We start from the raw sequence: 26,047 nt of genomic DNA on the forward strand, positions 1-26,047 counted from the left end.
TTACAGTGCAGTTAATGTAATGGTTGAACAATCAGCTGACAGCCTGTAAGAATGAAGTCTGTAATAACAGTGCTACTTCAAAGCCCTCTGAATATCTGAGTCTTATTTCCTCCCATAGACCTGCAATAATTTATATAGGCTTTTTGATAATTAATTTATACTTCATATTTTTATGCAAAGAACTGCAAAAGTGTATACAGCTTTAAGAAGCCTTGTGCACCTCATATTTTTATACATTAACAGCAATAGCTGTTAGGTTTTAATATATCTTGTGTAATTCAGATTTAACCTTTGATACCTCATATTTATCTCATATTCTTATTGCTCTGTTTTGTTTTTGATTCATCTAAGTTACACTCCATGGATTGAAGGAAATGGCATTTTGATCCTGTGTATGTCCTACACATATTGCAGAACTAACAAAGTTTACTTTGACTTATTGCTTCTTATTCTATAAATTTTCCAGGTTTCCTCAGTAGTCAGTGAGGGCATCTCAACAGCTCCATGGTTATTGCCACCTTTCATCTTTTGGTGTGGTTGACTGAAGTCCTTCTTGAAGCAATTCTCATCATGCCACAGTCATCTCAAGACACTTCTAGGCACTTATTTGGGCTTTAAAAAAAAAACTGCATGTAAAAAAAACAAACAAACAAAAAAAAAAAAACACAGGTCAAACCTGCTAACTTTAAAAAACAAAACAAAAAGCCTTTTCTCCCCTCCAGGTTATACTTCTACCAGCATTTTTGCTGTTGCAGAATTCTCCAACAAATTTCAAATCATGATTATATGAGTGCTGTGACTCTCTCTTACCACAACTCTAGGTCCAGCCAGCAACATTACTGATTTAAAATAAATAAATAAATCTAAGGGCTCTTGTGCTAATTCAGTGTAGCATTAGCCATACTAAACTAATCACTGCTGTGCCTTACTTGTTGTGATCAATAAAGTCATCCTAATGCAGTATCAAAGGACACTCTTGGTATTCACTGTTATATTCTTGCACCAAAACCTCAGCCAAGATAAATATTAGAGGATTTCTATCATGTTGCTAGTCCTTTGGTATTTGACATTTCTCCCACTAGTTTTATTTTCATAGACATGCACGATAATTCAAGGTCTCCATGTCAAAATACTATTAAGTATAGTCTAATATGCAGCAAATCATGCTCCACCTAATGATGTCATTTGCAAACCTATTGTATGCCTGCCCCTCATCATTCTGAATCTGGAGATAATTTTTTTCTTTTAATTCTTGGGGTTCAATATCAGTTATTTGTTGACCAACAAATAATATTTAGGGGTGTATAATATATCTGTGAATGAATTATACTAAGATGACATCTTTTCAAGGGGATGTTTTTCAGTCTATGCATAACAAACAGCATGATACCAAGAATCTAAATATGATTCCTGGTATTCAGCAGGAACAAACAGCTTTGTTTTCCTCATTCTGCAGTGATGGATTTTTATCCATGAGTAACAACTTGGTAATTTTCATGTCAAGAGGAAAAAACTACAAATAAACTGTCATGTGACGTAGTATTTTCATGAATATGTCAAAGAAAAGCCAGAACACAGTTTCATTTGTAAACTAATGTAATGATTGGTTACTGGTACATATTTGAGCTCTATTTTTTGTTAGAAAAAAAAAAAAAAAGCTTCAGTGCAGTACCTCAGAATTTAACTAAATGTACACAACTGGTACAAATCAACAGTTTTAGAAAACTAAGATAAGCCATTGGATTTAATACAAAGTTACAAAAGCGGTCAATCTTCCCAAAAAGGCACAGAGGATGTCCAGCAGCTGCTGCATCCCTATTAGAGAACATTTGCATATCCGAATAAATACATCTGCTGTTAATATCAAACGGTGCCACAGCAGAAGCACGGTCATCATACAGTTACAGCAGAGTGCAACACTGTGAATTAGTGGAAAGGAAAGAAAAAAAAAAAAAAAAGCATATAAATATATCTCTATAAAATATAAGACTGAATCAAGGATAAAAGTTTAGTACCATTAGTCAAAAATATTAATTGGAAATTTTCAAGCCTATACAATATTTATAATATTTGCCAAAAAATTATATTTAACAACTGCCTTAAACAAACCTATCCTATATACTGAGTAAATTGTGCAATTAATAGCATTTGGGAGAGCAGGTTTGCACTCACATTATACACTACAGAAACACATGAACTAGTTATTGCCAAAGAATCCCCTTCTATCACAGAAACGGATCAATCTAGCATCGCAGGATCACTGCTCCTTACAAAAAGGGTTTGACCAACACCAGGTTATCATTTTAAGGTATTACACAGTGATATTTACTGATCCATCTTCCCCACGTGTCTCCAACCAGTCCCTAGATCAACTGGTAGTAACCAGCAAAGGAAGACATTGTTCAAGGAAAAATCACAGTTGCATGAATAGCTGGGCATCCTTAGCAGTGACCTTGCTGAAAGTACTGTACCTTCAGTTCTTGTTTTCTAATGCTACTATTTGTCTATGTAAAGTAAATTTATCAAGAGAAATGAGGAAGGATACAGTATATTAAACAGTGTGTGCAGTTGATGCTTTTAGACTTTCCATTCTCTACAACTGAACCCTGCAATGTTAAAAAAAAAAAAAAAAATCAGACACTGTGCATTCATGATACTGTGTATTATCCAAATGACTTATTGCTAATACACTGCCCTGAAACTCTCACCCTCTTTGAATGACCTAATTAAAAGAGGGTGTGCCTGAAATCTGAGTCACGATTTACCAAACTAGAGACTGGTTTGAGTCACAGGATCTCTGTCCCTTTACTTTCAAAACATTTAACCATTCAGCTATTACTCTGATTAATTTCTACTTGGTGCCTTACCAGAAGGCCTCTACATAAGTTTAATAAAAACCCCTTTGGAAGAAAAGAGGAAATGTCTACCACAGATTGAAGTCCTCACAGCTCCATTTCCCCACAGTAACTCTTGCATTATGATACTAAAAATAGAGGCCCTTATTGCTGCTTAAATTAAAAAAAAAAAAAAGTTAATCTACAGTTATACCCTGAAAATCACACCATTTGCTACTTATTGCAACCCCCCCCCCCAACCTGCCCCTAAAATTTGGGCACTTGTAGCAAACAGTAGTAAGTTTGTGCAAGGAAAAAAACAAAACAAAAAAAAAAAAACAACTATTACATTCAACTAGGGTAGATATATATATATTTTTGTTGTAAAATACCTGTTAGCAGTATTATTTTCTGTTCCTCTTTCTGAAGTATAAATAAAAAATAATTTTTAATCAAATCTCTCTAAGGCACAAGCAATTTGAGTACTTGGAAGTCAGTGTTCAGTGAAATGCATCATTGCTGCTGCAATACAAAATGGGCATTTCCTAAGTTTATATTTACTCCATTTCTGTGACAAGTCTTATTGACCAGTAAGAATTCAAAGAAATAACTTAACTGACAGCACTGTAACAAATACAGCTCATTCAATTATTGCTTTAAAACACATTTTAATTCAGAGGTAAAGCTCAGAAATGGTGTATTAAAAGCACTCTTTAGTTAGCCTAAGACCTAAGATGAAGTGGATTAAAAAAAACCCAAAAAAACCCAAAAAACATCCATCTTCAAGTTATGATCTTTCACAGTCATAGAAGACTGAATTCCTCAAGTGTAATTTACAACCGTAATTTTCAGTGCTCCAGACATTAGTTTAGAAACTACCTCAGATTTGGATGCAGCATCAATGGTGCAAGTTCTAGCTTATAAATAATTCAGTATAAGTCCAAAATGGCATATTTCTATTTCTCAGTTTACTTCTTGGTATTTAAGAAAGAGGTAAGAGAAAATAAGATGATTAGTTGTTACAAAAACCTGCACTAGGCTCAGAACAGTGAGTCCCACATCCTCACACGGTGTCGTTAGCAAGAGTCTCTGTTGAGAGCCAGATCCTCGCACCATTCAGAAATTTGCTAATGGGAGTCCCCTGGACAGTGCGGCGGGACAGGTTGCCCTCTGGGGTGAAAGGAAAAGAGGATGTAAGGTAATCTGGAGGTGTAGGGGGGTCATCTGGAGAACTGGCCTTAAAATACATCCTCCTTCGTTCTGAAGGGGGCCCACCTGGGTTTGGCAGTGGTGTGCTGCTTGGACTGGTTCCCTTATATTGCCTGAGTTGGCTCTGCAGTATCTCAATTTCATCAACCAGCTGGGAGAGCTTGTGGTAGGTGGTGACTGGGCCTCCTTTGGAGATGCAGGCTTCAGGAACCCAGCGGAGAAAGAAGAGCTTCCAAAAAGCCATATGAGAGGGCATGACCAGGGGAATCAGCAGGCCCTGCAGGTCAGCAGGTCGAGAGAACCATTCCTTGAAGAAGCGCTCTGAAGGACTTTCGTCTTTTACTGGTGTTAACTCAGACTTCAACTCGGTTACCAGAGAGACCCGTCGAGTCAATGTGTCCTCTGCACCCTTTATCCCGTTACGCACAGGTGTGGATGGTCCACGTAATGTGGAACTGTAGGCTTTCTGCTGGAGGAATCACAAAGAATTAGACTACTTTGACTCACTCTGTGGCAGGCAGTATTACAAGTATCCTAAAAGCTACAACTTAAACTGTTTTTATTTCTGTGCAATAATTCACCTTCTGTACATTTACTAAAGCTGCAGATGTTTCAGAGGACAGAGGTGACTCAAAAAAAATTACCTCCATGTTATTACTGATCTGACTTCTATAGAGGAGTGAGCACCTTAAATAAATAGGAGATCACAGTAAAAGAGGCAACTACTGCATTTGCAGTCTGAGAAACCTTCCCTTCAAATGACAGGGAAATTCTGTTATCACAATATGACCATTACAAACTGTGCCTTTCTCTACTGTGAAATTATTTTAAACATATCAACATGTAACTTATGGAGGGAAGTAAAAGAAGAAAACATACAGATGAAAATGTGCTAACACAGCTCCTAAAAACTGGTAAATCTCTGGTGTCTTGGGTACCTTTGTGCGTTTGAAGGTTTTCACTTCACCATTCTGAACACAGGCAGCTCCCTTGCCTACATACATGGGGTTGTTAAAGAGCGTTTGATCTTTAGTGGAGAACTGCTGTGACCACTCCCAAACTGGAGGGAAATACACAACCTGGTCTTCTCCTTGAGGGATGGCTTTATGCTTGGCAAAGTCCTGTAGAGTAAAGACAATGTTATTCTTACTCTGTACATAATAAAACTACAAAAACTAAAAGAAGAAGCTTCCACAATTGCAACAGAAGCCAATGAAAGTAAAAAGGGGAAAAAGAAAAAAAAGAAAGGGCCATAACTTGTTTTTGCCTAATTTAGTAGTTACCCTCTTGGCCACATGTTAAGAAGAAGAAGAAGAAGAAGAAGAAACAGCCTTTATTGTCCCACAGAGGGGAAATTTGGGTGTAACAGCAGCCGCAGTTATTATAAATATAAATAAAGATAAATGTTAATAAATAATAATAAATAATATTAATTAATTATAAATTAATTATAAATTATAAAATTAATAATAAATGTTATTCTGTCTTTGTGTTGTGCTGTTTCCTGTCAATTATCAGGCATACACTGAAGGAAATTACAGTTTGCAACATTCAGTAACATCCTCAAGTTATACTTTCATTGTTTCATCAACAGATTTGTTTTTTCCCCCCCCTCTTAATTTTTTAAAGATTTCACTTTTGACAGTTATGTATATATACATATAGATATGGTTGCATTTAGCATATGTCACTGCTCACTATGGCATTTTTACTTATGAAAACATTTGTTGTCAAGTATATACATAAACATAAAGACACAATCATGTGCATCCTTCCCTCACCATCAAGTGCTGCCTACGCTGCTTGGATGAACTGAACAGGAAAGTACTGAACAGTGGGATCCACATGCTGTCACTCAGGACTGTTAGATAGGTCTCTGTGAACTCAAACGCTGCTGGGTACTGGTTCATCATCTGCCACACACAGTCCAGGAACAGCAAGAACAGTGGGGACTTTACCCAGAGAACAGAGAGAAACAAGAAGCAGAAACGTCACGAGAAATTCACGAGGTCATCTCTTCAACAGCTGGATTAATTTAAATTAAGCATATACCTCCTCTTTGTCATTTTTCTTTAAGTGGTTGCATCTGTCCAAGAAGCGATGGCCAGCCATCACCCACTCCTTCTGCACCAAACTCTGAAAGCCCATGAGGCTGCGATAGTGAGGGTCCAGCATGAGTTGCACCAATGAGGATATTACACAATTTAGGTCTCTGTCTTCTTCCTCTGTGCAAATGCAGAATGAAGGAAAAGTAGTAATAAATCACAGATTCTTATTGCAATGTACAGTAATATGCATTTAAAGCCGACTTTAGCTGTAATATCAATAAAGATGGACAAATTACAGGTTAATTTCAAGGTCCTCTATGGCTGACAAAGAGTTTACCTTGGAGAATGACAGAGGAATTCTTTCCATCTAAGTGATACACCATCTCAGCAGAGTGTTTTAAAAAGGCCCTTGGGTCACAAAAGGAACAAACATGTTAACTGCATTATATTTACTGCCAACAAGCACAGGCATCATAACTTATTATATTAAAAAGGTATTTTTTGCTTCTAAATAAAGCTGTGCAAACATGGAAGTCTACCAACAGAACTGTAACTAAATCATTAAAAAAAAAAAAAAAGAAAAAAAAAATCTTTGAAAGAGTATGCTATACTCTGCTATACTCCAGATTTAACTGACACAAATATGCAGGCTTGCAAGGCATTTCATTTTGGCCATTGGAAATTTTACATGACACTTTGAGTTTAAAGGAGCAGTCATGAACTGTCAAGCTTATTTACATACCTGACATATTCAAGCCATCGTGAGTTTTCAATAGTTGAAAGCCACCTCTCCTCAGACTCCTCAAAGGGATCTGCACAACCAAAACAGTCAATATGTATATATGTATAAAACTGTACACACCAATGTCATGAAATCTCTTACATTTTTAAAGCAAAGCAACATGCACTGAATTACACTGCATCCAGTGTTATCTACTTTTAAGCAGCAGTGGAGCTCACCTAGGATGCATATCTGCCTCAGTTTAACAAATGCACTCTGGATGTCCAGGATACTCGGCAGACTCTTGTCCAGATCCGATCTGAATGGTTCATTGCGCTGTGGGTGGCTTTTTGTGATGGCAGCAAAGATTCTACAACAGCACAACACCGATAATGATGACAATATGCCCACTTCATTACTGTTCAGTTATCAAAAACCTGAACTTAAACTATATGTTCAGAGTTATATTTCATTTTATCAAAGCAACACTTTCTTAATGCACCGTTAGAGCTGAAAATTTGCTAGAGATATTACAAATATACTTAAATTAGGAAGGAAGGAAGACAGATTTGCCTTACTTCTGCTCAGGCTTCCTGTGCTGTAATGGATCAGTCAAGCTAGCCATGCGGACAAGAGCGCTCCCATTTGGATGATTCCAGCACCACATCTACAAAGACAAATACACATTAATTAAACAGACTGATCAGCAATAAAGTAATAAGGAGGCTCTGACCAATTAAAATAAATGCTACATGGAAGAACCATTTGTGGGCCTGTGCTTTGTTAAAAAACATTACAGGTCTAATAATAACCTAAATGGAAACATGTTTTTATGCATAACGTGACACAGAGCACACATTTATTGGAGAAATCAGAGCTTAGATACTCACCGGAATGCGGCCATCAGTGAATGACACGGCGTAATTCATCAGATCTTGATCCGTCAGAGATGCTGGGACCACAATGTGCTCTGAAAGACTAGAAAGGGAAAAAAAAAAGACAAACAAATTAATCAAACAAAAGACATCCCTGAAACAGATTTAAAAAACAAAAACAAAACACACATAAAAAAAAAAAATAGCTAAGACAATACAAAGTGGAAAACATACTTTTTAACCACAAGTGGTCTAATAAATTTAAGTACTGTAGTGCAAATATTACTAAAGTCTTAGCTGATTTACTGTAAATAATTTAGTAGTGGAATTGTTTTGGTGTTTTTACAGTTGTTTCCAAAAGCAAAATTAGTGTAATGTAGGCATTGTTTCAGGCCCATAACGCATATTCAGATTGGTGCAAGCTACTATTAAGAAATATAGAGTTTTTTTGCAAATTAAAATCCTCAGTCTGAACCACAGACACCATCAAAGATGGATGCAGCTTCCAGTTGGAAAAAAGTGAAGCCAGTGCAGAAATGTTTACACCTGGATTCTTTTTCAGCTTGTATAGAAGTTCACTGAAAACAGCCTTTGGCTCTCTTGCTCAGTGACCTCAAATGCTTTCCTGATTACTTTATAGGCTCAGTCACTAATTTCAGGTCATATTGAATAAAATGTGAAAATTATAGTTATTAGAGTCAGAAGGGAGGATTTTCCAATCTAAGAACTTGTCAGTTGTAAGTTTTTAGCCAGTGAGAGTGCCATTTCAAAGTAAGAGCAATTCTTTGCTCGTCACTTCCTGTTTCAAAAGCACCAAGATGCCAACGGCAAAAACTCTCTCCTCTAGGCTGGGTACTAGCGTTCTGGCTATGACCATATATGGTCTATGCCCCCCCCCCCCCCCCCCAATTTTTGGCCACATTGGCTTTTATTCATAGTGAAGAGAGACAGGAAATGGGGGAAAGACTGGGGGAAGACACGCGGGCAAGCTGGCAACAGGCTGGAACTCAAACCTGCGCCACATGCACCGCAACGCGGCATATGAATATGGTCGCCAGCTTCACCACTAAGCCACCCAGGCTCCCTATGCTTTTTAACCATCCATGGTGATGATGCCGCTGAACTGAGATGAATAACATGTATTGTAACCCCCTCCCCAAACAAACAAACAAACAAACAAACAAAACAAACAGATTAAAAAAGCTTATTAACAAGTAGGGTCAAAAAGATGAGATGAAAACCTTGATGAGACAAAATAACTCTGGTTGATGGAGCACACTCTCCACTCTGAAGCATTCGTTCTTTTGATTTCCCGATCCCAGTCTGAGGAACGGTCAAACATGGGGGTCTGTAATCCTCCTCTTGGGGGAGAGCCATTGACTCGCTCCTCTGAAAATACAGATAAGAATCCAGAGAATACTGATAGTCAAGCTTGGAATTCCAACATTTTATAGTTTCATATAACATGGCAAGTCTTTTGGAAACAAAGAAAGAACTATCAATCAGTAGACGATACCTTTAGATTCATGGTATCGCCGCCCCTGGTACTCAAAGCCAAACAGCAGCTGAAGATCAGCTGGATGGGAGTAGTGGGCAATAGCAAGGCAAACCTAGAATTAAAAGAAGAGAACTAATAAGTATTATGGGATATGCAGTACAAAAGAAGTACAACTGAGAGGTATAATCAACATTCTCAAGGTAGATTAGGTTCCATCATAACTTCTTAGCCCAGGATTACCCCAAGTGCTAAAATTAACTCAAATGCATGGGTTTTTAACAATATCAACAAAAGGACAAGTAAAACCTGGAGAAGGAAATGTCTGACACACACACACGCACGCACACGCACACGCTCTGGGTTCACAGTACTGAATCTCTTTGTGGCTTCACTTTAATCACACAAAGCAAGCCATTCAGAGCTAAAGCTGTGAATGACAGTAGTGGACACAGAAAAAGTGTATGTGCGTGCATGTGTTTTTGTGTGTGTATAAAAGCTGCTCTACACTCTGTAATTTCCTATGGCAAAATATAGGGTGGCATAATTCCATATGTCAAAGAAAGAAAAAGAACGGAGCCCTGTTTTACACTGTAATTACATACATGGTGTCCATAAATAGCCTCAGAAGAAGTGGAGACATTTTTAATTTTAGTACTCTATGTATAATCAACCTTAAATTTATCGTGACTATTTCCATGTATGGCTACTAAAGTGTTCTTATCGGCATACATGCAGTCCACCAAAACATAGCCCTACTAAATGAGCTGACAATGAACCATCTGTCCTCTTTGCAGGAGATGAGTCAGAGTTACACTGCCAGTTGTTCCTACAATCAGGATCAAATTCAGCTTCCTTTGCCTTGACTGAGCATTGTTCTCAGGGTCCCTTCGTTGTGTAGCTTCACCAAACATGCTTTTTGTTCCTATTAAAATGGAGGTTGACAAAGTAGTACAGAAAAACTGGTGTAATATAAATACTGCTATCATAAGGGATGGGGTAATAACTGTGGGTATGTACTGAATAAGGGAAGAAAAAGTTTAGTCAGCAATTATCAACATTTAGTTGGAACTAAAAAAACAAAAACAAAAAAAACAGTCAAGTCTAAACAGTTAGTTATTTGGCTGTTGGGCATAAATTAAAATGCAGACACTGTGTTTTGTAGCCTTTAAATGTATTTAAAGAACAAGTTTACAATTTACAATCAGATACCTACATTAGCAAAGAATGGACCATGAAAGATTGGAAAAATGGTACCTGGTCTGATGAGTCTCAATTTCTGTTGCGACAAATGGTCAGGTCAGAATTTGGCATCAACATAATTAAAACGTGATTCAACCCTGCCTTGCATGATCTATTCAGGCTGATGGTGGCGCAACAATGTGGGTGATTATGCTGACCCCCTTATGATCCCAATGTACAATCTTCTAATGACTACTTCTTATAATAATAAGATAATTGCATCTCAAAGTTCACATCATCTCAGAGTACTTTCTGGAACATTAAAATGTTTTTTTTTCTGCTCTTAAATGGCCTCCTCAGTCCCCAGAACTCAATCTAATCGTGCAAACAGGAACTCTGCGGATACTGTGACACCATCATGTCAGTGTGACCCAAAAATCAAAGGTTTCCATCCCCATGTTTAATCCATGCCTCAAAAGGATTTCAGTTATGAAGGCAAAAAAAGGCTCTACTAGCATGTTGTACCTAGACATCTATTCCAGCAACCAAAAGTGAAATCAAAGCATGCTAATGAAGTTTCTGTTTCACTGACCTTTTTGGCGCTTTCAGGTCCAGCCTCATCAAAACAGAACCGTATGATGCGCAAGTCTTTGCAGTAGAGGATGAGCTCAGTGGGGTTGAACTTGAGCTTCTGATTTGAGCCCAATACTTTCTTCTTCCCCTTTGTATCATTCACTTAAAGGAACAAAAACAAATGATGAATAGAAAACTAATATTTGATAATTGAATTTCCAATAATTATGTACTATTATGAAGAGTGTACTGCTAATGATGGACACCAGTTAGTACTTGGTAAATTTGCTCCTCTCTCCATTGCTCCTTCTTTACTGTAGACCACCCACCACCCAATGAGTGGAACAAACTTAATTGTTATACAGAGCCATACTGTGCTTATTACACTAGAAACCTATTCTTATCAACAACCTAACAAACATGGATAAAACAATTTAGCCTGATTAGCCATGTATACTAACATCAGTTGGATGCTAGTAGTAGTTCATTTGAAGTACAATGGCACCAGGTACTGATATTTTAATCATCGCATGCTGCTTTAACAGCTTTCCAGCAATTTAACTTGTTAAAGTCGCTACTTTATATCTCCTCATGGTGATCGCACTTCAAATCAAATGGAAGAGCGTGAAGTGAACAGAAGTTCCAGAGAAGAGGAAACTCTCAGAGGAAATACCAGATTACAGGGGAAAGCAAATCACAATGACAATATTGACACCATATTCAAATTAAATAATAATGATAACAGATTAATGCCACATTGCAGTACATAAAGACAGCTACTGTTTTTGAACTTATCAGGTGTGTATTTTCATCTGATACTTGTATTGAGTTGTCTTGTGGGTAGTGCTGACATGCTGTATTGTGATACCATCGTTATTGCTGGCAGCATATCGTCCACACTGAAACACAGTGTGACCTACCAGCCTCTCATATCACAGTGCATGTCTGCAATTAACTTCAGACTGACATTTGATTCTATAAAAATAAACCAGCATTATGGTCTTATTTTAGTGTTGATGCCCATTTGTTCCTGTCCTACACTGATAGTGCTGTCCTTAGAGGCACGGTTTATACAGCTCAAAAACAAGCTGGGTAAAACAACAAACCTCACTCTGGGCAGTCGCCCTCGCAGTGTCAGCAATCGACAGTGACGAGATATATAAACAAAGCTAATCCTTAGCTGGGCAGCACAGTCGCTAAACACTGCCTTAGCCATGACATCATCTGTTATCAGATCACTGATGAGAAAAAAAACAAAACAAAAAAAAAAAAAAGAAAAAACAGCAAATGACAAAGGATCTGAATTAAATTGTTCCTGTCCTGGACTGAATTAACCTGCTTTGTGTTCATGGCCAGAGAGTTCAGTGAAATATTTAACTATTAAAAACAGAAAATGATGGTTTAACATCATTAAGAAAATTTTGGGGTATTGTGGCATTTTAAGATACATCATTTGGGCTCAAGTAATTCCAAGAATATTTTGTTACCAAACAAGCAGAATATTTTCCTCACAAACATAAAAAAAACAAACAAACAAACAAAAAAACCCACAAATGTTTTCTCCAAAATTTTCAATAATTTATACCAGATATACCTGTTACTACTTGCTCCAAACAGGTCAGGGGGATGTCGTGCTCTCCGAGCAGCAGATGAGACAATGTGGATGTCTGTGGTGAAGGCAGAGAAACAAAAATGTAGGTTTTATGAGGTTGTAGAAACTACTTACTACTCTCTTGTACAATGTCAGCCTCAATATAACTCTTCTTCACCTACGTTTTTATATTTTATCTATTTTTGTTTCTATATGTATAGTTTTGCACTCATCATTGGCACTCTCACTTTGATGTTTAGTTACTGTAGAATGTATTTTTTCTTGCTGTTGTAACAACAATTTCCCTTGTATCAATAAAGTATCTATCTAAATTATTTTAAAAAAGCTGCTTGATATACTATGTTAAGTTTCACAGACTAAGCGATGATCGAGTTCCATTTTCTTATCATGTCGACAATCTGCCACGTTGGTGGAAATGACGTCTGTTCTCTCACTTCTGGTGCGATATCACTGACAATGTAGAGCAGGAAAGTACACAAGTTTTCCTTCCTCTTTGCCAGATGGCTGTAAAGTAACAGTATTCAATTTATTCTACAGCATGGTGCTGGTGATACTAACATGTATCATAACCAACTTTTATATACAAACTGAAATTTGGGCTCCAATTTTAAAGACATTGAGAACTCCGTGAGGAATTTCAAAAATGGGTTTTCACACCAACTGTTTTTGCTGTGAATTGCTTAACTGCTACTAAAAAATTCACACACAAATACCTGCTTTGGTGAAGGGTCTTGAGGGATGAAGGACACCTTAAAGTTAGTACATATCAACTTCCCCCAAAGGCCTTCTTGGTTGTTTTCAGTGCTGATGCATTTCCTCACAAAGTTCACCTCATTAACTACTATCTCCCCTGGTGACAAATAAATGAGCAAAAAGATCAGTATAAACTCACAGGTTACTGCCACAGCTCAAAGACGCAAACAGAAAAGAAAAATTAGAAACTAATTAGAAAATAATAATAATAATAATAATAATAATAATAATAATAATAATAATAATAATAATAATATTATTATTATTATTATTATTATTATTATTATTATTATTATTATATAAAGTCTGACAAAGTAACAACAATTCAGATATAACATCTCCTGGACTTGTAATTATACATGCATCACTCTTTGCTTGAAAAATTACATAACAATTTCCTGCGTATCTTAGATTGTAACAAAGAAACACTGCAAAGATTTCCACAAAACCTTTAAGCTAAATTATGAATGGTCATCAGAGAAGGACAAAGGAAAGGAAAGACGCCTGTTAAAGTGAGCCAGATAAATTAGAGAAGGGCAAAACGAAACAGTTACATCACAAGTCAAGCAACACCAACTCTGTAAGTCTTAAAAACACTGACTTTAATTAGGAAAAATAAGCTGACAACTCTAAAGCATTAAATCAGAGCAGTACTCATAATACAGATTAAATTATTGTACTAACTTATTTATTCATGATATACAAGTACTGATTACGCTCACATCTCAGGATTTCAGATAATTTTTATAAGAATAAACAATATCCATTCAGTGAATGCATTTTCATTTGTCTATGCATACATAATAGCTCTCATGCAAATGAAAATCAATGCTTTTTTTTTTTTTTTTTTTAAACTTACAGTGACTTTCCCATCTACCATCTATTGCTACTTGGTGCATTAAGATAGATGCTGAAGCAGCAGCTCAGCTTTGAGTTTGCTGACACTGCTGAAGGAAAGTAGTCACAACTTGCCAATACATGCTGATACACATCAACTAAAAATAATCCCAAAATCTTTACCACAATGTAATGTGCAGACAGCAATAACACTATAACAAAGTTGCTATTACCTTGCTACGAAGCAGAATAAAGACTTGAATAAAGTATCTGGGTATCAAAAAGTCTTCTTTACATGCTTAAACACTGATGTCACATCAGATTTACAAAAAAAAAAAAAGTACAAAAAAACAAGTACAAAAAAACAAGAACAAAAAAACGAGTCTACCTAGTCTAACAGGGTTGTAACTGCACTTCCTAATACTGGAAAGATGAGATATGAAGGAAATACTTAACAGTGCTGGTAAATATTACTATGCTTCATGGGAAACTTCACAATTATACATCAGGGTTTCAGCCAAGAAAGCTGTTAGACCTGATGGGACTGCATTTTCTGTAAGTTTTTTTTTTTTCCCCTTCTTTTTTTTTGAACTGATCCTCTAAAAACGGCAGACACTGGGCTACTTTCTTTAGAAAGTACAGTATGTCAGATATGCAAACAAGACACTCACATATCTGACTGCATGTCTCACGTATAACCGCAAAAAAAAAAAAAAAAAAAAAAAAAGTGTTGCAAAACCAAATGCTAAACTATTTTAAAAGCTGAAGCTAACACACCTCTGAAATAGAAGTGAGATGATAAGCTCCTTTAGTTCTACCATATCGAGATTGTACTGTAGCGCTAACTTTAGCTCAGGTCAGCTTTTTATGTACCAACATGGCCTTTGTACCTTCACATGAGTCTGGCTATAAAAGGCTGGCCAACAAATTTTAAAAAGATGAAAATAAGGACAGTAGGGTGGAGTCCTTCAGACAGTGACTTTAAAGTCTTGCCTTAGAAGAGCCAACCGAGACTTCACAGTTAAAAATAGGGAAGCTGATCATTTAACCTAATAGTCCATCTTACATCCTAACTAGTATATCAAGTCAGTGAAAACTGTCATATTACCTGTGACCTAAATTAACATACACTTTACTGAAGTGCAGTATATGTCACATGTCTGGAAATAGGAGCAGCTATGAAAAGCCTAAAAAAAGAGAGAGAGAAAAAAAAAAAAAAAAGAGTAAAATTCACAACTAAAATTTTATTCAGTTTACAGTATACTATTTTTACAAAAGGCTTTTAACTACTCACACTTAAACCTGAATAATTATTAAACTAAACGCCTTCCTGCTGTTTCAGTTAATGATACAACTACACTCTGCCTTTATAATCATACAATTTGCATCAGTAGGCACATCTTTAAGGACTGAAATTCCTAACCTGAATCCACTTTAGCTGAGTTTGAAGGCTGTTGCTTCCTGTTAACAAAAAATGTTGGTAGAGGTGGAAACCCTGTGGCAGGAGGAAGGTGATGTTTTTAAAAAAAAAAAAAATTTTTTTTTTAATTAAAAAAAAAAAAAAAAGTTATGAGCAGGATTCTCTGTCAGAGCACCTGAAACAGTGCTGCTGATTGTATGCTGATGACTGATTTTTGAGGAAAACACTTCCTCACTTTCAGTGCTTCAGTTATTTTAAAAAAAAATGAAAGAGTGTCAATCAATATCAATAAAGCCAAGTCAGTGTGATTAAATAAGTAATGATAAATGAAAGACTACAACTAGCTTGATATATCAGTACTACAGGACAGAGACATGGCACCATTAATAAAATAAGAAAAGATGGATGTAGCCACCTTGACATTTCCCACTTTATCAGTGAAGTGCTGCTGGTTGTAAAGCCTCAAAGCTGAGCATTTTTGTGGTCACCATCTTGGCATTTTGTAAATGGACATGATGAGCCAGGAGTGACTGAAACTCAAGATGCTGCATGCTCATTGGCTAACTGTCTGTCACAATCACACTAATAATACTGATTATTGTAATACACAAAATATCTGTTGCAAACACCTCCTACATGATCATGAGTTGAGCAACCAAAACTGTTACACAGATGCATTTTAGGCCCCTTTAGATAATTATCTACAGTTTATCAGATACTGTGACGTCATCATGTTGCCTAGCAACCACCTACCAGTGGGCTAAAATTACCCATTTGCACTTACAACACCTATAAAAGCAGAGTATAACTAATTTTATGACAATAGCATCTAATTTATATTCATGAAACTTTCATTATACATAATATTGATGTCATCCTTGCAGCCACCTAGCAACAACCAAAAATCACAGACCATACAGTCGAATGTAGGTGTAGGACACTTTCACACTGGCTTCACTTTTCAGACTCAGAGCACAGGCTGTATATAAAAGATGGCCCTGTTAGAAAAGAGACTCCCCACAGTAATACTTTAGTTACCCGAAGCCTCGGATTTGCCACATTCACATGAAAATGCTTGAGCTAAAGTGCTTTTGCAAAAAGACAAGACTGAGATTACGGGGAAATTAACGCATTAAAAATTTTAACGCATTTTAACGCACTTTGCACCGTGGAACGTTTCTCAGTGCACAAGTTCCCGGCATACAGATTATATCGACGCACAATGTCCAAATTCAGGGGCCGCATCGTTCGAAGGACCCGGCCCACGTCCTTCGCAGCCCATGAAGGCCGCAAAGGCCGGAAGTGAGCGGCTAGCCTTCATATCAGTGTCGCCTGTCCTCACCTCTGCGTAGCTCATGTCGCCTAGCAACGTGAGTGCGAAGCACAGCTGTGTAAAAGCAGCTGGTTAAACAGAGGATGAACTTTTTCCTCCTTTTTGTGGTTTAATTTTAATTCTTTTATTCAAAATAAGCTGTTAAAATAAGCATGACACATTTCAACATCAAGGAATACAGCTGAGCGAATGATTAATTTCCAACTATAATAAGTGAGACATTAATGTTGAATAAAACTATCCAGTTATGATGCTTAACTTTAGTTTCAGGAGTTTGCTTATCACAGGAGCACTTCCAACCTTCATTGGTCTGTGTAGTAGACTGGTGGGAAAATAAACAAAATTTTGAAGTTTAAGCTTATGTATATTGATTCATTCATCAACTAAACTTAAATTAATATTTCTCATGTCAAATATTGAAATGTGATTAAAATGCGATTAATTAATTACAAATTAATTAATTACAAATTAACTTTATTTATTTATAAAACAACAGATGTCCAGTTCCTAAGCTCGATAAAGATCTACAGTTCGATGAGGAAATGCCTGCACCATGATGGCAGTGGGATTTTTATATTTAATCCACTCAGAGCTCTTTCCACCAAGACAACAATCAGAAGTCATTTTATATATATATATATATATATATATATATATATATATATATATATATATATATATATATATATATATATATATAGACACACACACACTTTGAGGCTACATACCCGTTTAAGGAAATGTAACACTCACTGTAGACTCAGTATTGCAAAGTGTTTTTAAAAAAAAAAAAAAAAAAAAAAAAAAAAAAAAAGAGAAACATCTTAGTTCTCCATTTCATAAACTTCATGCCTAATTCTCACAACCACAAAAGGTAACAAAATTTGTGTGTGCATCTGACCAACTGCTTTTGATAAAATGTCTTTGCCAGCCACACGTATTGAAACAAAAAAACATTAATTTTGCATTAATTTTGGGCCAAGTACTACACATTCTTGCAGCAGTTTAGAGCAAAGGAACTATAAAAATAAATAATCAGGCTCAGCTTATTAGCCAGCCTGATCATCAGACTAGTCATTTTCATTTTGACTACAATTGCCAACATATTTGCTCAAAGCAAAACTGGAATGTGGTTGTTGACTGCCAACTTCTGTAACCAAGCACAAGACTTCTCAGTTAATAACAAACAGGCCTTTTTGCTAAAGGACAGGTGCAGTCCTGCTTACTCAGAGATGTTCCATGCTACCCACAGAGGATGAATACAGAACATGAGATACTGTGTTAACATGAATACAGTCTTTAATCTGGTTATCAACATAACATCTGGGAAAACAAACAAACAAAAACTTCCTGTGATCAAAGTGCCAGAAAACAAAACTTACCTGAAAGCAACTTAGCCTCCAATTTTTTAAGAGGTTGTTCAATTGTATTCTTCACATCGGTCTAGGGGAAGAAAAGCACATGCACCCTTAGTCATTTACCAGTTGTTCGGGTGGTTAATGAAATTATTAATGGAAATTATGCATGCGAAGAAGAAGAAAAAATAAATAAATAAAAGCATAAATCATAGGTTGTTGTAAACACCTTAAATTCATTTATGATCTCCTGGCAGTCAAGCAGAACATCCTGCTACGTTTTGGTGAATTAATGTTGCATAAACACCATCAGCATGCAGCAAATAATATAGTCGGTGCAGTCCCTGCTTACAAAATTAGGCATCAAGCATGCACAGCTGTAAGCAAATGCTATTAAAAACTTGCCTGTGATAGTCTATTCGTAATGAGACTGCTGCTGCTGCTGCTGCTGCTGCTGTGTGTGTGTGTGTGTGTGTGTGTGTGTGTGTGTGTGTGTGTGTGTGTGTGTGTGTGTGTGTGTGTTCATGTAGAGCTCTACTTTAAATTTAAGTGAATGAAAACCTGCGAGGTTAAGGTAATGAATTTTTGCTGCAAGGATTTTTAACACTTTGGGCCAACGTTTCTGTTACGTTTCGTTTATGTTTGTGTTGGCCTTTCCCAGACAAGCGCTGGTTTTATTTGGGTTGCTCCACCAGCGACTGTAAGCAAACCCTTTCACATACTGTCTGGAGAGCTGCATACACCTGTAGGCAAAACAACCGACGCCCAACCATAGCTGGGTAATTATTTCCATCCATCCATCATTTTCTTCCGCTTATCCATTCGTTAAACATTTTTTAGAGGCTTCATTTCTCGAATTTATAGGAGAAATGGGTAGAGCGGGGATTTTTTTTTTTTTTTTTGCGTGTGTGCCACCTTGTGACATTTCACTTGAAAGTAACTTTATACACGCAAACCAAATGCAATGTGGTGAGGTGCTTCCCTATATTATGATACGGTAAGGTATGGATGTTTAATGTGCACTCATGTTTTACTTAAAGAGTGTGCATACATGTAAAAAAGCAAGTCAACAAAGTCTAAAGCAATTCAGGCAATTATTACACCGACCAAAGTATGCTGTGCCACTACCTATCCTGAGCCCCAACATACCTGTGCAGGAGGGAGATAACTCTTGAAGGTCGGTTTCATGATTTTGGCAGGAAACATTGTTTGTTTAAGTGATGTTCCCAAACGGACGCCTGGCAAATGATATCCTGCCGCCAGTAAAAAAAAATAATAATAATAATGTTGATAATAATAAAGTTTCTAGGTCAGCCCTCAGCCGAGTAAATCCAAGATATCCCTGTGTAAAGCATTCATTGAGACAGTGTGGACGAACGACGGCACTCCTCCATTTCGTAAAGTAGTCAAGCAGCAGATTAGGCAGGGCTGGCAGGAAAAGTTGACAGAAGTTATCGCTGAGACGTCGGTGTTAGCTCGGTTTGCTAGCTAGCTTAAAGTACTATATCAAGTTTATAAATGTCGTTCCCACGCACAGAAAAAATCTATAGAAAAAAAAGATAAGAGGCGCTGGCTGCGTGTCTACATTTTCTTTACACCTGTTACAGTATTCGTTAGCCTCACCAACTTCCTTAAAGTCTAACTAATTCAGCCAAACGCAGTACCTGACTCTGTAAAGGACTTAACGGCCATGTTTATACAGAGCCGAGGTCCCGCCCTGCTTCCGGGCTCCACTCCACTCCGACACCGTCTTTCATTAAGCTTTCCCAATAGCTGGAACGCGACAGAGAGCTAATCTGCCCATATCCTCAGCTAAATGGATATTTGCTACTGTACGCGATAGTAAACACTTTTAAACTTGTCATTTTAAAGTTTTAAGCAACGGTTATTTTGCCTTCATCAAGTACGCCACCCATGGACTACAACTCCCATGAGACACAGAGAGAACTTCAGCGTCCGCCCTTGTTTTTCCCTCCTCTCTTTCAACTTTATTTGACATAGATACGCAAACTTCTGCATTCACGACAGTTTTACTATGTAATTTATTTGATAGATTATTCAAATAATAGAGCAGAAAACACAGAAATATCTGTTTATCTACATAAGTAAAAGGCTACGTATTCATTAAAAGCACAATTTATAACAAGGTGATTACAATAATGAAATTAGGCTTGTGATTTTCTAATACCGATATTTAGGTCAAACAGATAATGTCAAGTTATTTTATTTTATTTTCTGCTTCACTGTCACTTTCTGAATTAAATACCTTAAAAAATTAAAAAAAAGAAAGAAACTGTACATTGAATAAGATTCAGAAATTATTTCTCTTTGAAATAGGTTTCATTTCATAATTAAAACCCCACAACTACATATGATGAAGTCATAAAGCAGTTCACGATGATTGGGTTTTTCACACTTCGATTATTACTGCGTATGCCGTGGATTAAACTTCAATAGCTAATTTGTCCATCCATAGTCTTTCTATTTAAATTGAATACTTTCATTTTATTTATAAGAATAAGAATACCTTTATTGATCCCAGGGGGAAATTCATAATGATGATGTCAGTGTCAGTTTTATTTATATAGCACATTTCATTACACATAAACTCAATGTGCTCACCATAAAAGATAAAAACACAACGATTATTTAGCCCTACAAGGCAATAAAAACAACAAAACAAAACTTTAGAAAGAAATAAAATACACACACGCACACACACACACACACACACACACACACACACACACACAGAGCGTTATTAACTGTAATCCTGTGAGAATAAAAACGTTTAGTTTGTATTTGACTCCACCTTGTGGAGATTTCCTTAAATGTCCACAAGGTGGTGACAAAACACTACACCAGAGTCAAATCACAAGCTTGCGGATTTATCTTTGTGCATTACAAGAAGTAGTGAGCAGTTCACATTGTCTTTGAGATTCATTTAAATGCAACACACACACACACACACACACACACACACACACACACACACACACACACACACACACACACACACACACACACACACACACACACACACACACACACACACACCAGTATATGTCTATGCATACAGAGGCTGCCTACTAGACGGGTTACACCCAGAGACTCGCCTGACCGCCCAACATTATTTCAAGGCAAGCCTCAGTCTGGCTGGAGACTGGCTGTGAGAACTGGATACCAGTGCCACCCAAAAACTTCAAAAAGGGTTTTCTGAAAGGCCTTTGAGTCCCATTTTTATTTGTCTGCTGATGAAATGGAACTAAATTTAGGGGCAAACAAATTAAAAAAAAACTGTAAGCAGGCAGAAGTGGAAATGAGCTTCTAAAAACACATTAATGTTCCTGTTTGTTTCATTTACATTTGTTAGTAAGTAAATAAGTGTTTTGTTTTTTAATGTTTTGTATGTCGTAGATTTAATGTAGATTGAACCATGTGTATTTCCCAGCATACATTCCCTATCAAAATGTCAAAAGAGTAAACAGAATCAAAATGTTAAACTTTTTCATCCTTTATTCAATGTAAACAAGTGTTACAGACTTATATAAAGCCATACACTTTTTAATTATCATTATTTTTCAGAGTATAAGCCAGTCACAACCTAACACTCTTGGCATTTTGGACTTTTGATCCATCTCTTCCTCATCCACCTTTTCGAAAAGGGATTTATATACTGTCATAAATGTAAATCAAAAGATTAGAGGACTTGTCTGCTTCATGAGCTGCTTTTTTAGATTGTGCTTCAGCTGCACACATGTATGTTTTTGTACTGAATCTTCTATTTTAAATTGCTGGCCTACATGCTGACTCTGTCCCTAATCTGGTAATGGATCTTAAAAGTTGCTGAATAGAGTAACACTATTAGAGTATTTCTTCATCAGCAGATCAGACAAATACTAATTCTAAGATTCATACTTATACTGACCATCTGCTTCATGCTAATCTGAACCATGTCATTTGAGCTAAATACCAATAAGAACTGTAATAAATGATAACTTGATTAGCTGAAATCCTTTGTGCTGGCATCTACTAGTGTTCATTGCCTAATGGGTCCAAACCTTATGCGGTCAGTTAGTGTGACTGGCATCACCAAATCTGTGCATGAAGTTCAAATTATTATTTCACATGCGATACACAAAGAAAGGGCCTTTTAATGTTGCTCTTTCACAAACTTATATCAGCTTGAATTTTGCATATTGCATGGTGTTACATTTGCAACCCTGTGCATAAACATGACTTGTGGACACTGAATAACTTGACAAATTTCTCAAAGTTAACAAAAATAATAGGTTGGATTTTAAATACATAAAGGGAAATGAGAACAGAGCGATTAATAAAATCAGAAAGGAACAGTGACAGTGAAAAGGTACAGTGCTGGGAAAATAGCCTAACTGTAATTAAGTACATGTATTCCAGTACAGCACAGTTTTGTGGTAACTTTATAGATTTGCTCTGTTGTAATAAGTTCATCATAATAAGTAATATATAAGTTTATTGATTAAAATGAGAGAAACAAAACAGTCCTGATCTGTTTTAACAAGGTAAAAAACAAGACACAAGACATTACTGCTGCCTGAAGAGGAAATTCACAAGCATCCGTGCAGGATATAAAATGAGCAGAATAAGGCCTTGGGGTGGAGAAGGTAGAGCGGGTCACCTACTAATTGGTAGGTTGGTGGTTCGATCCCTGGCATGCCAAAGTGTACTTGGGCAAGATACTGAATCCCAGGTCGCTCTCCTTTCATCGGAGTGTGAATGTTAGATATAGTGCTTGTATGAATGGGTGAATTACATGTTGTATAAAGTGCTTTGAGTGATCAAGCAGAGTAGAAAAGCACCCTAAGAACAGTTCATTTACCAGCTGTACTCTTACAGTAAGCCTGGTTTTATTCTGTATGATGAGTACATCTCTCTTGCCTTGGACACTAAGTCTGTGTTACACTTAAGTAAACATTTAATGCATGACTTTTACTTTGTGTTCCCTTTGCTACTTTTACCTCAAAGATGTAAGGACCTGCTAACAGTAAAACCTACACGTGCTCTTCGGGTGAGTTGGGATTACAGTACTGTCTATTTTGCTTTCGGTTCTCTCTTTGAAGACAGATTAGGTTTATGAGGAGACCTGAGTCGTCCTCTTATGTTTGAGTGTGTTGTTAGGGAACAAGTTGCGCATGCCCAGTTGCCTCACCCCGGCAGCTAATGAATATTTAAGCGCTCGGCGCCCGCTGATTGGACCCTGTGGCTGAGTTTCCTGTGTTGTGCTTTACTGTCGGGGTTTGAGCACTGCTCCGTAAATTACCATCCAGCTCGCTATCTGTTCGCTGTTCTGCTGCTGTCAGTGGAGGACATAGAGCTGACTGTACAATAATGGACGGAGGAGGACACAGCTGAGGAGCCGTATCCGTGCTGTTCGGAATTTATCGGGAATAACTTGTGTAAATTTGGGATTTTGGAGTTTGGCTTTTGGCTAAATAAGTAGACTTCGTTTTAAATAGCGTGAACTTCCCTGAGGTTCGCTCAGATAGTGGATTGCTGGAAGTACGACAGGGAAGACCGCGACTGTTGTGAGGGCAGAGGATGGTGAGTGATGTTTACACTGGCTGAGATATTATTTGTCCAAATATTTATCAAGGAACATTTATTCTGCCTGTTTAAGTTGTCTCAGGAGTTCAACGTGTGGATTTTAAATATAAATTTAAATTTTTTTCCATTGATATTAAAGAAATCCGAACTAATACTCACATATCCATAAATATACCTCACAGATTGCTTCACCGAAGGCTTGTAACATAAAAATATAAATTTACACTGGCTACTCTATTAATTTTAGGTATTTTTGAGTCATATTTTAGCATATCCTACAATAATAAACAGCAACACCAGTTGAGTCAAACAGTCCTATCCTTTATAGTGCCTGTGGCGAAAATAGTTAGAAACCACGGATGCTCGGTCCCTTTTATGAACAAAAACACAACAAAAACCGGTTAGGAGGACAATGCAGCCAGGTAGCATACGTCAGGTGGAACGTGCACAGCCTACTGTGTGCAGCTTCTTGTGTGTCAGTGCATCGCAGAGAGACAGGTTTTTCCTGGTTTCTGAATGCCATACCTGCAGGAGACACACCTGAAGTTAAGTTATGAAAGATGTTGTATGTTTTGCATGACTGTATTTTGGCAACAGATCCTTAAGTCTGTCCTCTTTGGAGGAATTCCCACTTTGAGGACATAATAATACAGCTGATACAGATTTTTAGCAGACTGTCACTTAATAATATGGCTGCATCACTGATGTTGGAGACAGGATCTTTAAGTAAAGGGGGTGTAATGAGTTTCAAAAACACAAAATATAGGTTTGTTCAGGGCTCATGTAAAGAAATATCCTTTCAATTGACTGAAAAAGTGAACACCATTCGAGGTACGAACCTATTCCACGTGTCTGTACAGCAAGTCAGGTTTCAAACATGCCTTGTCCACATGCACACAAACAATGTCCATTTAAAACGGGTAGACCTGAAACCTGGTTGCAGTCTTTGATTCTTAAGTGCTGCACTAAAACCTGTAGGTTTGGTTACCATACAATCCAGTCAGTATAACATATGTTCCTGCAGCATTTAACTGCTTCTGTGGAGTTGTTGACACTTACACACTCTTGTTAAAGTTACATGTTTCCAGTGGCATATTATTATTATTATTTTGTATTTGGTTATATAGTTGCCTAAAATTTTGATTGCTTGATCGAGAATAGAAAAACGCAATGACAGATATGACTTTAATGGTGTGGAATGATAAAACTTATCTACCACACTTAGAAGAAAAAGAAGCTTCAAGAGATACTTCTAAGACTCAACATGAATGAAAACCTTTTATTGATTTGTATTTATAATTTTTTTTTTTTTTTTTTTTACAAGAAGTTAAAAAGACTATCAGTTCATGCAGGCCAGCAGAAGAGGGAGAGAATAGTCTGACTGTCATTGTAGCTGTCTGGAATAGCAGACACCAGCATCGCTCAGTGGTTCCTTCTCTGCCAGATGCCGAATAGCAAGTCAGTACGACAGCAGCTGGTTTGCATTAGTTTCTCCAGCAGGGAGGTGCATACTGAGTAACCCCCCCCCTCTCCCTTCATCTCAGAGCTGGGTGCTCCATTTTCAAACCCATCGCCACTGTAGAGATTTGCTCTGGAATTCAAGCCCTGTCCTTGAAAACAGGATGAACACCCATTCTGTGGACCTGGGGAACTCGTTAGTCTTGTCGCTGCAGTTCACTGTGCTCACACGCTCCTCTCGATCAGTTCCATACATCTTTGTTACGAATTTAGGTTTTCACTGATTTGCTGTTTGTGCTGATGGACCCCATGAGTGCTGACTCATTCTACCATTGCACTTGCTGTAAATCACTGAGGACAAGAGGAGCTTATAAATTGCTTATAAATGTGTCAAACACATTGTAAACACAAGCTGTCAACTACCCAAAGGTTTTTGAGCTTTCTACTTTGCACAAGTGTCAAATCTGGTTTTACTTCTGTGTGCAACTGTAGTTTCTCTGTTTTCAAAAGAAGTGTAACATTTCCATAACATCTATTATTTATTATTTATTATTACAAATGATTGCAAGCAGATGTAATCGTTTTGTTTTCACCCTGTTTTGGATTTGTCACTCATGAGCACATCCCGTGATAATTTACTAATTTATTACATCTTTTCAGTTGGACAAAATATCTTTCCTAAAACTCAAATTTGGAGCCATGCCTTTCTTTCCAGTTGAACATGATTTCTTAAACATCAAAGCGCCAGATCTTCCT

The 26,047-nt window shown here is 37.1% G+C and overlaps 2 protein-coding genes across 3 annotated transcripts in view; one reads left to right on the forward strand and one right to left on the reverse strand.

Annotated features, from left to right (window-relative positions):
* Window positions 1–1,578: 1,578 nt before the first annotated feature.
* mtmr10 (myotubularin related protein 10) lies at window positions 1,579–19,951 on the reverse strand. 2 transcript variants are annotated; one of them, XM_030757753.1, is made up of 17 exons: window positions 19,912–19,951; window positions 19,397–19,500; window positions 18,275–18,335; window positions 13,263–13,399; window positions 12,532–12,604; window positions 10,957–11,099; window positions 9,204–9,297; window positions 8,929–9,076; window positions 7,703–7,790; window positions 7,391–7,479; window positions 7,052–7,182; window positions 6,834–6,903; window positions 6,429–6,499; window positions 6,096–6,268; window positions 5,825–5,995; window positions 4,982–5,164; window positions 1,579–4,509 (listed from the first exon to the last, which is right to left on the reverse strand). In XM_030757753.1, the coding sequence occupies exons 1-17, from the start codon at window positions 19,937–19,939 to the stop codon at window positions 3,898–3,900; spliced, it is 2,376 nt and encodes a 791-aa protein (XP_030613613.1). In that variant the 5' UTR covers window positions 19,940–19,951; the 3' UTR covers window positions 1,579–3,897. The 2 variants fall into 2 exon arrangements, with proteins under 2 accessions (XP_030613613.1, XP_030613604.1); XM_030757744.1 differs by having other exon boundaries at window positions 1,579–4,512.
* Window positions 19,952–23,526: 3,575 nt separating this feature from the next.
* The window catches only part of myo1ea (myosin IEa), a 52,741-nt gene continuing 50,220 nt past the window's right edge, over window positions 23,527–26,047 (forward strand). Inside the window, 1 exon segment of the mRNA XM_030724965.1 lies at window positions 23,527–23,830. Coding sequence (XP_030580825.1) covers window positions 23,828–23,830 — 3 coding nt within the window. The 5' untranslated portion in view covers window positions 23,527–23,827.

The sequence above is a fragment of the Archocentrus centrarchus genome, chromosome 3, assembly GCF_007364275.1.
Source record: "Archocentrus centrarchus isolate MPI-CPG fArcCen1 chromosome 3, fArcCen1, whole genome shotgun sequence".
NCBI lineage: Eukaryota > Metazoa > Chordata > Actinopteri > Cichliformes > Cichlidae > Archocentrus > Archocentrus centrarchus.

Bases quoted from the DNA above. Each gene is read 5' to 3' on its own strand.
- mtmr10 (XM_030757744.1), bottom strand. From the start codon at position 19,939: ATGGCCGTTAAGTCCTTTACAGAGTCAG. The intron at 19,501-19,911 runs GTACTGCGTTTG...TACTGGCGGCAG, and splicing joins TAAGTCCTTTACAGAGTCAG to GATATCATTTGCCAGGCGTC. The intron at 6,500-6,833 runs GTATGTAAATAA...TTGTGACCCAAG, and splicing joins CGATGGCTTGAATATGTCAG to GGCCTTTTTAAAACACTCTG.